Source organism: Notamacropus eugenii, chromosome X (assembly GCF_028372415.1).
Source record: "Notamacropus eugenii isolate mMacEug1 chromosome X, mMacEug1.pri_v2, whole genome shotgun sequence".
NCBI classification, from domain to species: domain Eukaryota; kingdom Metazoa; phylum Chordata; class Mammalia; order Diprotodontia; family Macropodidae; genus Notamacropus; species Notamacropus eugenii.
The window spans coordinates 31,420,855-31,436,994 of NC_092879.1; the positions used below are offsets into that span (position 1 = coordinate 31,420,855).

General features: G+C 38.2%; 1 protein-coding gene across 3 annotated transcripts; it reads left to right on the forward strand.

Moving 5' to 3' along the window:
* The first annotated feature begins 284 nt into the window (after positions 1 to 284).
* Positions 285 to 12,426, forward strand: LOC140516471 (uncharacterized). 3 transcript variants are annotated; one of them, XM_072627445.1, is made up of 5 exons: positions 285 to 512; positions 1,056 to 1,187; positions 7,452 to 7,520; positions 9,860 to 10,444; positions 12,081 to 12,426. In XM_072627445.1, the coding sequence occupies exons 1-5, from the start codon at positions 498 to 500 to the stop codon at positions 12,330 to 12,332; spliced, it is 1,053 nt and encodes a 350-aa protein (XP_072483546.1). In that variant the 5' UTR covers positions 285 to 497; the 3' UTR covers positions 12,333 to 12,426. The 3 variants fall into 3 exon arrangements, with proteins under 3 accessions (XP_072483546.1, XP_072483547.1, XP_072483545.1); XM_072627444.1 differs by having other exon boundaries at positions 286 to 512; positions 7,389 to 7,520; XM_072627446.1 differs by lacking the exon at positions 7,452 to 7,520.
* Positions 12,427 to 16,140: the final 3,714 nt, after the last annotated feature.

The following is a 16,140-nucleotide window of genomic DNA, read 5'->3' on the forward strand; positions in this document are numbered from 1 at the left end:
TGTGTGTGTGTGTGTGTGTGTGTGTGTGTGTGTGTATGTGGTTTTCCTCTGCTGATCTCCCCAGGCCAAGGACTTTAACCTTTTGCCACATTGTTTTGACTATTTCTTTCCAAATTCATCCATTTGCCTTAAAATCCTCTTCTGCTTCAGCCCTTTCTATCCCCTTTGCCCTTCTAAAGTGAGCCTTGGCCCCTTTAAGAGCAAACTCCTTCCTAGAACCTTGGCTCAGTGGGCTGCCCCATCCCCCTACTGGCCACTTCCATTGGTGCAGTCCACTGTGTCATCAGGGACCATCCACCTCAGGACCTTTTGTGATGAAGCTAACATTGGAATGGTGGGATTCCTGCAGGCAACAGGCTTTGGGCAACACAGCTCTGCTCAGGCTGCTGGCTAAGTCCATCAAACCCTCAGTCAGGATCTCCCTCTAGTCAACCCATTGGCAAGAGATACTTCTGATCAACACTCAGGTTTCTCAGACACCTCCCTACCTGTCAGGGATGGCAGCCAAAGTGGTGAGATGAAGTCGGGACCCTTGGCTGTGCCTGTGTTCTGGAGAATACCCTGGGGGGTTCTTTGGTTGGGCTACCCTAATAATTCACCTGGCCTGAATGAATGCATGCTGTTTTGAATGTCTTATCCTTTTCAGATTCTTTTACCTAAAATTTAGTGTTTTCCTTACTTTTTGGTTAGAGTGGGTAGAAAGAGGGCTACTAATCATTCTGGATAGCTTGGTTTTAAGGAACCTCCAACTGAACTTTCTTTTGAAAATCTGTCATTGGCCTCCCCTGAGCTACCAGAGCAAATATGGGAGATTCTTCTCCTTTTACTCATGGTCAGGAATAGGTCAAATGATGGGGAGTTCTGGGAGAATCTTAAGGGTGTATGTGTGTGTGTGTGTGTGTGTAAAGGGTGAGTGGGTGTGTATGTGTGTGTGTGTGAAAGTCATTTCAGCAAGGCCCCATAACAATAAGAGGGTATCAGTTAATTCTTGACCTGATTTTTCTTGCTCTTCAAGCCCACTCTAATTTTTTCCCCTTCCCCCAACCCCACTTTAGATAAAGAAGTTGAAAGAACAAAGAAAAGATCCAGTATCACCTTTGCATCTTTCTGAACCACAGCATGAAAATCTATCAAGGGATGAAGGCTTTCATGAAACAGCAAGGAAGGATTCACTGGAAAGGGAACAGGTATTATTATAAAGGAAGGGAGACAGGCCCTGAGGGAAGATTTCTGGGCTCCAGGGGTCAGGTAAAATCAGAGATCTCTCTTTCCATGGAAGCTATTGTGAACCTTCCCTTCGCCTCCCAAGCCTCCCAGGCCTCGCCCTGTTCCTTCTCCCTCAGCAGAAGACACCCTCTCTGATTTGGCTGAGACAATGGAGGCCAGTGGAGATGAGCCTCCTTCTCTTTTTTCCTTCATTTCACATTCCCTGCCATCACCTCCTCACCTCCACCATGCTCTCCTCCTTTCCCCTCGTCTACTGGTGGGGAACCTGTGGCCTCGAGGCCACATGTGGCCTTCTAGGTCCTTAGGTGCAACCTTTTGACAGACTCCAAATGTCACAGAATTTATTTAATTATTTATTATTGTTTAATTAAGTTAATTTTAAAATTAATTATGAAATTAATAAAAACATTTTAATTGATTAATATAAGTCTTGATTCTATAATTATATTATATATTTATATATGTTTGTATAATTGATATCTAATTTTAAATAATTATAAAAATACTATAAATAAATAATTTTAATAAATTATTAAACCAGTGTAAAGTAATTAATTTTAATCATTTAACTGTTGCATCAATATGAATATATTAGTTATTATTGTTGAGTATTTTTATTTCTCTAATTTTAAATATTTAATATTTTAAAGTTAAGTATTAATATTTAAACATGTATATTATTATGAATTGTTTTATTAAGGAGATTTGTTCTGTGAAGTTTGGATTCCATCATAGAGCCACGCTTGAGGACATAGAGGGTCAGGTGGCCTTTTGGAGGAGTCCAAGTTTTACACAATTTATTTCATTACTTATTATTTCATTAATTTCATTTTAAAATTAATTACCAAATTAATATAAATATTTAATGAGTTAATATAAATTGTGATTACACACTTATATGTTCATATAATTTTTATGTATTTACATATAAATATGTATTTATATATAATTTATGTATTTATATGCACTTTATGTATTTTATATTTATATGTTTATTTTAAATTTAAATATATTTATAAAATAAATATAATTTTGATTAATTGTTGAATTAATATGAATCAATAATTTTAATTAATAATTAAGTCAGTGTACATAATCTAATTTTAATTATTCAATTATTGGAGTAATATCAATGCATTAAGTAATTAATATTATTGATTATTCTATTTTAATTTATTTAATTTTAAATAAAACATTTAAATAATAAAATTCAAATTTTTAATTTTTTCAAGTGTGAATATTTAAATATTTATTCTGTGATTAATTATTTTATTAAGGAGCTTTGAACTGCGATGTTTGGATTTTGTGAAAAGGGCACACTTGAGGACCTAGAGGGTCACATGTGGTCTTCTAGATCCTTGCCTGTGGCCTTTTAAGTTCAAGTTTTACAGATTTTATTTTGGTGTTGATTATAATTACATTAATCTGATTTTAAAATTAAATATCAAATTAATATGAAAACTTTAATTAATATAAATTTTGATAATAATATAAAATCACTATGTGATTATATACCTTATGTATATAATTTGTCTATAATTTATATATGTTTGTGTAATATGTCATTTTGATTATTAAATCTATATAAATAAATTTAATTAATTATTAAACCAGTGTAAATAAATTAATTTTATTCATTTAATTCTTGATTGATATAAATTAATTAATATTACTGAGTTTTAATTTTATTTAATTTTAAATATTTAAAATTTAAATATTGAAATTTGAATGTTTATTTTATTCTTAATCATTTTATTAAGAATCTTTGTGCTGTTAAATTTGAATTCAATCAGAGTGTCGTACTTGAGAATCTAGAGGGCCACATGTGGTATTCTTGGTCCTTGGGTGAAGCCTTTTGACAGAGTCAAAGTTTTACAGGATTCATTTTATTATTCATTATCATTTCATCAATTTAATTTTAAAATTAATTATCAAAATAATAAAAATGTTTTCATTGGTACCAACTTTCATTATGTAATTATAAATTTTCATTATATATTTATATTATATATTTATCAGAGTTATATATTCATATATACAATTAATATACTTATATTTAAATAATCACATATTTATATATAATTTTGAATATTTATTAAGTGAATATAAACATTAATTATTAAACCAGTATAGTTAAATAAATTTAATAATTTAATTATTGCATTAATATGAATGCATTAATTAATGTTATCGATTAATGAATACATTTAATTTAAAAATTTAAGGTTGAAAATTTAACTATTAACAATTAAATATGTATTTCATTATTAATTATTTTATCAACAAAATTTATTCTGTGAAATTTGGATTCCTTCAAAAGACTGCCCTTGAGGACCTAGAGGTCCCTCTGGATCTTTGGGTGTGGCCTTTTGACTGAATCCAAGTTTTGCAAAATTTATTTTATTACTTATTAAAATTTCCTTAATTTACTCTAACAATAATTAAGAAACTAATATAATCATTTGATTGATCTAAATTTTGATATAATTATATAAATTTTATTACATGTTTATATAATAAATTTACACATGTAAATTATATATTTATATATTTTATTATTTAATGTGTATATATTTATGTAATTAATACGTAAATTTTGTTAATTACCAAATTAATATAAATAATTTTGTTTGATTATTAACTGTGTGAATAAATGTTAATTTTAAGCATTGAGTTATTTATTTAATCTTCATATATTATTTAATTAATATTATTGATTATTTTATTTTTATTTATTCAATTTTAAATAATGATCACATATTAATATTTAAATATTTATTTTATTATTAATTGTTTTATTAAGGAGGTTTGTTATGTAAAGTTTGGATTCCATCAAAGGGCTGCATTTGAGGACCTGGACCTAGAGGTCAACATGTGGCCTTCTGGTCCTTAGGTGTGACCTTTTCACAGAATCCAAGTTTTACACAACTTATTTTACTACTTATTTTTTCTTAATTTAATTCTCAATTTATTGTCAAATTAATATAAATATTTAATTATTAATTTAAATGTTAATTATATAATCATATGTAAATTATGTATTTATATATAAGTGTATATTTATATGCAATTTCTATATTTGTATGTAATTTTTATATATAATATATATTTTTAATATAATTAATATATCATTTTGATTAATAATTAAATTAATAGAATTAAATAATTTTAATTAATTGTTAAATCAGGGAAAATAAATTAATTTTAATCACTCAATTATTAAAATAATATGAATACACTAATTAATACTATTGATTACTTTAGTTTATTTCATTTTAAATATTTCAAATTTCAATATTAATATTTAAGTATTTATGTTATTATTAATTATTTTATTAAGGAGATTAGTTCTGTGAAGTTTGGATTCAGTCAGAGGGCCAAACTTGAGGACCTAGCAAGTCATATTTGCTGTTAAGATTGAAAGTTCCCCACCCGTCAGTTAAATCGTTCTCCCACTTTCTCTGCTATGATGCCCCATGCTCCCCAAGACCTGTTGAGAGACACACTAGAGTGTCACACTGGCATGATTAAGAATCATTAACACAATGTACAGCTCTGCTTCCCCATTTTGGCAAAAGTGGGGGCCAATGGATGAGTTGTTTGGTTTTGCTGAACTTCCTTTTTCTCTTTGTAAATCTTTGTTCCAAAGGTTGCTCGCTGTGGGGTTGCGGGTGAAGGTCCAGGTGGAGGAAGGACATATTTAGAAATGACAGTGATGCCAAAACAAAAGATATCAATAAAAAATAACATTTAAAGAGGCATCGGTGTGGAGCCCAGAAGCTTTGAGTCAAGGTACCATCAGAAGGACCAGGGCATGGAGCTATGCCAGCTGGTGTCTCCCCTGGGCCTTTTCTCTTCGACTCCTCAGAGCCAGGGGTCCACCTCCCTGTTGGGAATGGATTCTCTGCTGGTCAAGGTTGGCCACAGAAACAGAAAATAAAACAAACCAACAACAAATCTCTCCTCCTAATCCTCTCCCTGAAAATGTGATTTCTGAGGTCTGTTTACTGAGAGACTCGAGAGGAAAAGTCAGGGTAATTCTTGAGCACGTTGTGGTACTGTCCAGCTTAGAGCCTGATGAGGCTAGCCATGAGATGTGGTAAATCATTTCTGCTCTGCTCAGCCAAGTCACAAGACCTAAGCTCTAGAGAAATGATCTGGTCCAAACCATTCATTTTATATATAGGGAAGCTGAGGCCCAGGGAGGGTAAGAGACTTGTCCAAGGCCACACATAGATTCCTAGATAAGAGTTGGAAGGGAACTCAGAGGCCAGCTAGTCCAAGCCCTTCATTTTATACAGGAGGGAAACTGAGGCCCAGGAAGGGGAAGGGACTTCCCAAGATTACCCATGTCAGCATCAGAAGCAGGACTTGAAGCCTGGTCTTCTGATTACTAGCCTCCGTATTTTCCTTTCCACTTGTCTGTCTTCAGGTAAAAGCAACCAAACCCATTTTGCCTTGAAACATCCCTTTTAAACATGGGGATGGAGGAAGAGGTGTTCTGTATTTTTTGGGGGGGGGGAGGGAGCTAAACCTATGATTCCATGTATACAGATATAAAATCTAAGCTTCAATGAATTTTACAAAACAACCACTTTGGTGTCAGAAGGTCAAATCTCTAAGTTAGGACACCACAGTGGAATATGCAAAGCTTTTATTCTCCACAGGGAGCCAGGTGATTTCTTCCCCATAACGCTTTGGACTCCAGCCTCCACCACATTTATAAGAAAAGGCCTATTTGCCCTGACCTGCTTCCATTGTCTCAGCTGTTCACCTGATGGAGGCTTTATAAAAACAAACCAAAACACAACAAACCAAGATTTTTATCTATTAGCTGTATTTCCCAACTCTCCCTTCCTTAGAGAGTCATCTCCTCTAACAAAGTTTTTGAAAGAATTCTGTAGAATTGTGTTACATACTCATGATCCTCCTCTGCAGAGAAGTAAGGAGAGACACCTTCTGGTCACTATCTATTTTTCTGAATTGAGGTTCAACTGTCTTACTGATCATTTACTCAATCCAGGTCATGATGTGTGTTAGTGACTCTGTGCATGTGTGTGTATGTGTGTGTGTGTGTGTGTGTGTGTGTGCGTGTGTGTGGTTTTCCTCTGTTGACCCCCCAAGGCCAAGGCCTTTAACTTTTTGCCACATTCTTTTGACAATTTCTTCCTAAACTCGTCCATTGGCCTTAAAATCCTCTTCTGCTTCAGCTCTTTCTATCTCCTTTGTCCTTCTAGGTGAGCCTTGGCCCCTTTAAGAGCAAACTCCTTCCTAGAATCTTGGCTCAGTAGGCTGCGTGTCCCCACTACTGGCCACTTCCATTGGTGCAATCCATGGTGTCATCAGGGACCCTCCACCTCAGGACCTTTCATGATAAAGCTAACCCTGGAGTGGTGGGATTCCTGGAGGCAAAAGACCTTGGGCAACACAGCTCTGCTCAGGCTGCTGGCTAAGTCCATCCATCCCTAACTCAGGATGTCCCTCTAGTCAACCCATTGGGCAAGAGATTCTTGTGATCACTCACTCAGGTTTCTCAGACACCTCCCTATCTGTCAGTGATGGGAACCAAAGAAGTGAGGGGAAATCGGGACCCTTGGCTGTGCCTATGTTCTGGAGGGTACCTTGGGGGGTTTTTTGGCTGGGATACCCTAATAGTTCACCTGGCCTGGATGAATGAGGGCCATTTGGAGTGTCTTATTGTTTTCAGATTGCTTTACCTAAAAGTAAGTGTTTTCCTCACATTTTGATCAGAGTGGGTGGAAAGAGGGCTACTAATCATTCTGGATAGCTTGGTTTTAAGGAACCTCCAACTGAACTTTCTTTTGAAAATCTGTCATTGGCCTCCCCTGAGTTACCAGAGCAAATATGGGAGATTCTTCTCCTTTTACTCATGGTCTGGGATGGGTCAAACTGGGGGGAGTTGTGGGAGAATCTTAAGGGTGTGTGTGTGTCTTTGTGTGTGTGTGTGTATGTGTGGGGGGGGTGGGTAGGTGTGTGTGTGAAGGGTGTGTGTGTATGTATGTGTGGGGGGGGTGTAGGTGTGTGTGAAGGTCATTTAAGGCCCCATAACCATAAGAAGGTGCCAGTTAATTCCTGACCTGGTTTCTCTTGCTCTTTAAGCCCACTCTAATTTTCTCCCCCTTCCCCCAACCCCACTTTAGATAAAGGAGGTGAAAGCACAAAGAAAAGATCCAGTATCACCTTTGCATATTTCTGAAACACAGGAAGAAAATCTGTTAAGGGATGAAGGCTTTCATGAAACAGCAGAGAAGGATTCACTGGAAAGGGAACAGGTATTATTATAAAGGAAGGGAGACAGGCCCTGAGGGAAGATTTCGGGGCTCCAGGGGTCAGGTAAAATCAGAGATCTCTCTCTCCATGGAAGCTGTTGTGAAGCTTCCCTTCCCCTCCCAAGCCTCCCAGGCCTCCCAGGCCTCCCCCTGTTCCCTCTCCCTCAGCTGAGGACACCCTCTATGACTTGGGTGAGAAAATCGAGGCCAGTAGAGATGAGTTTTCTTCTCTTTTCCCCTTCATTTCACATTCCTTGACATCAACTCCCCACCTCCACCATGCTCTCCTCCTTTCTCCTAGTCCAGGGGTGGGGATCCTGTGGCCTGGAGACCACGTATGGCCTTCTAGGTTGCTGGATGGGGCTCTTAGACTGATGGAAGTTTTACAGAATTTATTTTATTATTTACTATTATTTCATTAATTTAATTTTAAAAGTAATTTTCAAATTAATATAAATATTTTAATTAATATATATTTTGATTATTTTATTACAAATAATTATATTATGCATTTATATAATTTATATATAGTTTATATATGTTTATATGTAATTTTCATGTATTTATGATTATATATTTGTATGCATATATGATTAATCTTTACTTTAGATTAATTAATAAATCAATTTTAAAACAATTTTAATTAATTATTAAACCAATGTCTATAAATTAATTTTATTCATTTAATTATTGAATTAAACATGAATGCATTGATTAATTACTGTTATTGATTTTGCATTTATTTAATTTTAAATATTTAATATTTGAATATTAATATTTAAATATTTATTTTATTATTAATATTTTTTCTGTGAAGTTTGGATTCTATTAATGGGCTGCACTTGGGGATCTAGGCAGCCACATATGGCCCTCTAGGTCCTTGGGTGTGGCCTTCTGACTGAGTCCAAGTTGTATAGAATTTATTTTATTGCTTTTTATTATTCCATTTATTTAATTTTAAAACTAATTTTCAAATTTATATAGATGTTTTAATTAGTTAATATAAATTTTGATTGTATAATTACATTTAATTGTATTTTATATTTATGTATAATTTGTATATTGATACATACAATTTGTATCTCTTTATATATTTCATATATTTATATAATTAATAAATTATTTTCTTTTATTATTAAATTAATATTAATTAATCATTTTAACTAATTATTAAATCCATGTCAATAAATTAATTTTAATCATTGAATGATTGAATTAATATCAATATCTTAAGTAATATTATTTTTTCTTTTCTTTTAGTATGTCTTTATAATTTAAATATTAATATTTAAATATTTATTTTTTATTAATTATTTTATGAAGGAGATTTCTTCTGTTAAGTCTGGATTCTCTCAATGGGCCAAACTTGAGAACCTAGAGGGCCACATGTGTCCTTGAGCCCACAGGTTCCTCACTCCCGGATTAGACCTTTATCACCTGAAGCAGCCTTCTCATTGGTCTCCTTTTTCAAGTTTCTCCCCTCTCTAGTCCATTTTTCATACTGTTCTCAGAGTGCTTTTCTCACATGCAGATCTGACCCTTGCACTCTAACAATCAACTCCTGTGGCTACTTGTGGCTTGTTGGATAAAACACTGCATCCTCTGTTCACCCTTAAACGGCCACACAACCTGGCCCAAAGTTCTCTTTGCAGCCTCACTGGACCTCAGTCCCCCTCCCTCACTCTATGATCATAAACTGGTCTTCTCAGTGTTCTTCATACAGGACTCTCCATCCATTATCTAACAGGCCACTTCTTCCCTCTGCCTCATACAGTCTCCTCCTTTAAGAGACAGCTCAGGCATCACCTTCTGCAAGAAGACTTTCTGAATGCCCCCAAATGCCACTGCCCTTCCTCCCAAACCACCTTGGATTTAATTGCTTATAATTACGTAATATGTTTACATTTACTGACTGTCATTTATTCTGTATATATTTATAAGTATTCTTCACTGCATATTAGAATGGAAACTCTTCAGAAGTAGGGATTATTTAATTCTTTGAACTTTGTATCTCTAGGGCCAGGTCCAACGTAGGTGTATAATAAATCCTTGGTGACTTCCTGACAACAGTTGGAAGGGACCTTAGAAATCACTGGAACTAATGCCCTCATTTTACAGTTGAGAAAACTGAGACCCATAGAGGTTGAGTTGCTCAGGGTTACAAAACTGAGTCCTGAGAAAAAGTTCTGCCCAAACTTAGGTAGTGCCGAGTACCCAGTGACCACACAGTGATGACTGAGCCCAAGAATGCCTTCTGCTCTGACAATTTTCTGGAAGGTGAATGCAATAGATCCAAAGACAATACATGAAGGAATTCTTACCTCATTTCATCTTTCTTCCAGGGAATCACCAAAGTCTTAAAATTTAAGGAAAGAACCAAGTCTTTTGAATTTTTCTTATCATTAGTCAACTCAGGATCTTCTGAATGTCCCTTCTGGGAAGATTCAGAAGACCAATATGACAGTTCCTTCAGTGATGACTCAAGTCCTAGTGAACTGAGTGCATCTATTGGTTATTTCCCTCCTTTTCAATCCTGTGAGGACTCCTCTGACATCCCCGTACAACAGATATCCATCAATAATGAGGAAACATCCAGAACAACTGACAGTGGCAGGTATAATCAGAACAAAGAAACATCAGGCCAAGGTATCATCATAAAAATTATACTTCCAACTCCACACAATGTCAGCACTGTTAGGAAATGTGAGCTGGACATGCCATTGAAAGACATCAAACCATCTGAGCTGGCCACAGTGGAGGAAAACTTCCAAGATAATTTAGAGGATTTACTTGAACCTGGAATTCGAGAAATGAGTTTTAACATCCAGCAAGGGATCTGGAGGAAAACAATATGGCACCATCAAAAGCCATCAAGAGACCAGTACTGGAGAAACAAAATAGAATTAGAAAAGCAACATCAAATAAAGGTCAGCAAGTTAAATGTGAAGGGTAAAACAAAGAGCTGGTAGAACCCATTGCACTTGGATAGTGTGAGCCACTTGTGTGGATTATGGCATGCAGAGGGTGTGAGGCATATATAGGATGTTGTCCATGTGGGGCATGGAACACTTACAGGTCTAGAAAACTTGTGTGCTATGGGGCAATTAGAGGGTAAGGAAAACACAAAGGATGTGGGACGTGTGTGGCACTTGTGCAGTATTGGCTACTTGGAGGGTGTGGGACACATATATAACTTAGGATCCTTGGAGGTTGTGGGAATATATAGGGTATGAGAGATATATGTATATAGGTATGTATACATGCATACACAAATACACACACATACATGTTGTGTGTATGTATACTTTTACATATATACATACAAACACACATATATACACATATATATACATGCACACATGTATAAACATCTATACATATACAAATATACCTACATACACTCATAAACATATACACATCTATGCATGTATACGTATAAACACACATAAACATGCATGTATATATACATATATGTACACATATACACAAACATTAATATGTATATACATATATAGTATGGAGCACTTGTCTGACAGGAGTCACATACAGGGTGTGGGGCACATGTGTGATATGGGACACTTGGAGGTTGTAGTGTATATATGGTGTGGGACATTTATTCTCATGGAGTACCTGGAGGTTGTGGATCCCACTTAGCATATGAAATAAATATGTGGCTTGGGGCACATACTAGGAGTGGGGCTTTTCTGTTACAGGACTCATCTGCAGTATGTGGGACACATATAGGATGTGGGGGGACTACTGCGGCATATAGTACCTGGAGAACACAGGGAACATAGCATATAGGGCACATAGCGAGTGCAGGGCAACATTGCAGTGAAAGGCACCTGGAGCACTCAGGGCACATAAGATTTGGGACACTTGTGTGGCATAGACAACCTGGAGGGTATAGGGCACAAATAGATAATACAACACCTGTGTAGTATGGGACACCTAGAGGATGTGGGACATATAGGGTGTAGAGTTCTTGGGTGACATGGGGCATCCAGAAGATGTAGGACATGTCGAGTGTAAGGTTTTTGTGTGATATGGTGCACCTAGAGTGTTGGGCATATATATGAGATGGGATACATATAGGGTATGTATAGACCATTTGTAGGTGTCACTTGGTTTTAAGATTTGTGTGTGGCTCACATGGAATTTGTGGAGCACTTGTGTGCCCTGGGCTACCTGGAGCCTGTAAGCCATATACAGAGTGTGGACCAGGTATGGGATTTGGGGAGCTAACTTATATGGGGCACGTGTAGTGCATGTAGTGCTTGGAGGACATGGAGCCTATTGAGGATGTAGAGCACTTGGAAGGCTTACAGCCTGCACCAGGGATCGTACGAGAATGAAGGCAGAAGTAGGGCACAACGTTCTTATCTGGGGTAATGTCCTTGCAGAGCTGTGAGGGGAGGCCAAGCTGGAGCAGACAGTCCTCCAGCAGAGCAGTGTGAATGGGCTGAAAATGAGTACTTTGTGGCTTCCCTTATTCAGTTACAGCTTTCTCATTGTGCTTTCCCATCATCTCCAAACCCTCACTCTCCTTTCTCCCATTTACAGCTGAGGTTCCTAGCTGATTTTATGGACCCCAGAAGGGAACCTTGGTATAATTCCTCAGAGAGTCAATCCATACTCTTTGATGATCCACCCTCACAACCATCTAGCTTTCATCGACTCTTCCGATGGATCCGAAAAACCTTTTCAAGGGCCAACATGAAGCCCCTGGAGTTTGGGGAAGACCAGAAACAAAGAGTGCCCAGATCTCGGGGCTCCCGACTATGGAGGTGGCTGTCCTGGAAGTCATTCAATTAATTTTGACACTATCCTTGAACACAGCAAGTTACCTGCAAGGGCTTCTGCCTTAATGGGTAGTGCCTGATGGTTTTTGCCCAAATAAACACTTACCATGCCAACAATGTATTTGGCTGTCCTATTTGGGTCTGAAGGCAGTCCGTGGTATTCACTCAACTCTGTCACTCAGGATTATGGATTTTGAGCCAGAAGTGACCATAAGACTTGATGACCTCTAAGGTCCCTTCCAGCTCCAAATCTGTGAGCCTGTATGTGACCATAGGTAAGTAAATGGGTCTAGGCCTCATTTCTTCCCATCTGCAAAGTGTTGTTTCTCCATTTTGGAAGGGGACCAGTGACATCATGGGATGATCTACTGACTTGTGGATGAATTAGATTTAAGGGAGGTGGTTACCAGCCTCTTCTAAAGTCATCTGTGACATCCAGGGCAGGAGCAAAGATAAAGGCAATAGCCCGGGGTGCAGTGGATGACCTTGGCATCTTCGATGTCAGATCAAAGTTCTAAGCACTCCACAGAGTGTGCTTCAGCTGCCTTCATGGCCACTGGAATACATTGTTTCCATCTGCCCATTCTGCTAGGGAAGTCTTCACTTGCTTAGAGTAGACATGGCCCCTAATTCACTGAACATGCTGAGGCCTGTGGCTTGTGGTTTTACAAAGGTATGGCTTCTGTGCATGTTACAGCTTGATGGAGTCCCTGGGGAGAGTTGATTGGGTGGCAGGTGGAAGGCAGCCCCCCCCCAGAAGTGTTAGTCCTCCCTGACACCCCATTCGCTGCATTCTCTACCAAGAAAATCCGAAATGGGGTCACAAAGAGTCAGACACAACTGGAAACAACTCAACAAAATTATATGTAACATAAGGTTATACTGAATGACCTTTAAGGTCCCTTTAAGCTCCAAATCAATGAGTCTATGATAATGTGACTGGCAAAGGATTTCAAAAGGGCAGTTGTGAGGACCTTCCTTCAAGAAACAAAGAAGGTGAAATTTAATTTGTTAGAATCATGGTGCCAAGGAGTATCAGACTGTCTCGGCTAGCCCCAGACCTATACTTCTGGTACACATTACATACAAACGAATAGCAAATCTGGTAGGCAAACCCCACTGTTACCTTGTTTTCAAATAGCACATGGCACCCCAATGAACATGAAACAATCCTTGAATAATACAGGGCCCAGGTTCTCATGTACCCAAACAAGAAGGCAACAATCTCGTTTTTATTTTTTAAACTCCAAGGAATTCTCCCCCACATACTGTCAGTTTCCCACATGGCAATTTTGTTTTGGACCAGACGTGTGATGTCACATGTGGGCAAGGATATACTAGTGGGGAAAGCCTGAACCAACCAACTGCATTACCATTGGCTCTGCTACTTACAGAATGAGTTTCCTGGGGCACTCAGAGGTTAAATGATTTGCCCAAGGTCATGTACCAGAGGAGGAACTTGAATCCAGGTCTCCCAGGCTCAGAGGATGCCCCTTCATTATCTACCTCACCATACTCAGCCTCACTCTACCTGGTTCTGCCCTGGCTCCTCCCATTAATAAGATCACCTATTAAACTAAAGTTTCCCCTACATTGAATAATTCAGCTAGGCAACAGAGACTGATCTTAGCTGTTCCAAAAACCCGAGACTTTCCTGTTGAGCAAAGGAGAGGGGGGAAAGGAGGGGAAGAGGAGGCGTAGGGGTGGGGAACCTGCAGGCTTGAGGCCCTATGTGACCCTCCAGGTCCTCAAGTTCAGCCCTCTGACTGAATCCAAACTTCACAGAACAAATACCTTTCATGAAAGTATTTGTGCTGCAGAACTTGGATTCAAAGGGCCACACTTAAAGACCTAGAAGGTCACAGGCTCCCTACCCCGGATCTAATGGCTAACCCAGGGAGCAGGCCTGCGTAGTGGGCATTTGCTTCTATATAAAGCAATTCTATTCTCAACTTCTGCCCCTTGATCCTTCTGGTCGTGTACCAAAAAGCAAACTCTGATGATGGAGGGAGGGTTAGAGGAGATTTTCCCTAACCTAACTATCATAAAATAAAAGCAGGTTGCCCAAACATTCCGGGAGGACTGACAGTACCAGGATCATTTTTTCACACTTCCCAGGAATCCCTAAGTGAAGATACACTACCACAAATCCCAAGAGCTTGGGAATTATTCTGCACCTCTTTTTGAAGTCAACGTCCCTAGAGCCAAGATTGGGAAGTAAAGGGCCTCTGGAGAGCTTGAGAGAGACACTGAAAGGGACTGAAGAACCCCTCCCTCCAAACTGGCAAGTCTTGTCAGTTCCACACCCCCTTACCAGTAGCATTCCCACAGGCAGGTTGCTAAACGTGGGAGTTTCTCATAGCCCCAAATTCCGTTATCCAGCCTCTGCATCAAAATACATAATTGTATTGATTTTGCTTTGTGAATTTTATTTTTGTCCCTTGAAAACTGTGATTACATTTCTTTCATTTTCTTCATGAACAAAATCACTGTGGCTTATTCTTGCTCCCTCCAACTGTTTTCAAAACACACTCCATTCTGAACTTCTTACTGTTTATTCAGTCAGATAACTGAAATAATTCCATAAAGTAATCATGACCCATGACCTCTCCTCAAAGCTCATCTACTTTAACCACTCTGCTTCAAATAACAGACCTGGCTATATCCTTCTTTTCCCTGTTTTAATTAGTTAATTAATTTTTAGTTTTCAACCTTCATTTCCAAAAGATTTTGAGTTCCAAGCTGTCTCCTCATCTCTCCACTCCCCCCAAGCTTTGTGAATTTTTGTAGAAGGAGTGGAATGAGGCAGACAGGGTTGATGCACTGCTTTGTGTTGCTGGACTACTTGTTACAGGGGAGGGCTCTATATGAGGAAGGGAGGAAAGCAGATCACTGGGAAGGGGCAGGAATGTCACAGAGAAAGCTCTAAATGGAAAGAACAAAGTACTGCATAGACCAAGACCTTCATGTTTATGCAATTAAGGAGAGCAAGGTACAGGTGCACAAAGAGATGAGGCATAGAAACATTGTTTATGAAAGTCTACTGGATGTTAGACACCAGTTTTATATTACAATCAGACTGATTTGTGGATCAATAACCAATCAAACCTTTGGTGTTCCATTTAGAATGTTATTCTGCAAGTTCCCAAATGGGCTGACCCTAAAATCAAGTTTCTGTTCTCTCTACATACAGTCATCACTCACGGTGAAGGGACAGTGAAAGTCTCCCTACCACCATCTGTCCCAGGACCAAGAAATAGGGAATGAGTGTCTCTTCAAACTCATGGTGGGTCCAGTGTCTTGAGAACAACATACTCACACTTCAAAAATCTGATTTCTGTGTGGATCATCCTTTCAGGTTGGCAATTGAGTTCATCTCCATGCCTTAGGAGAAGCAAAGTGAGCCATCCTTCTAGTGAACAGCCTGGTGACTTTGGTTGGTCTTTAGGGGACAGATCTCAGCATTCTCAAAGCCAGGCCTTCCTCTTGACCTTTTGGGCTTGGGAAGACTTGACAGAGATTTTCCTCTCCCCTGCCAGAGCCTTTGGGAATGCAGGGCTGGGGACTGACTGAACATAGGTACACACAAGCAGAGAGGGAATGGGAAGGCAAAGCACTCCTGTATCCTTGCCAAGAACACCTCAAGAGCAGTACTGGGATGCTATGGTCCAGGGGGTCATGAAGAGGTAGAAACGACTGAACAACACACAGACAAAAATAAGAAGCCAAAACTGCTTTCAAAGTAAGTTTAGTTTCTTCACTGAAGTCTTATGGTTGAATAGGAATGCCAACATCAGTCACTCTGGTTCCATGCTGGCTAC

Excerpts from the sequence above, each read along its gene's own strand:
- LOC140516471 (XM_072627444.1), top strand. Across the intron at positions 7,521-9,859 it reads ATTCACTGGAAAGGGAACAG|GGAATCACCAAAGTCTTAAA; the intron begins GTATTATTATAA and ends TCTTTCTTCCAG. Across the intron at positions 10,445-12,080 it reads AAAAGCAACATCAAATAAAG|CTGAGGTTCCTAGCTGATTT; the intron begins GTCAGCAAGTTA and ends TCCCATTTACAG.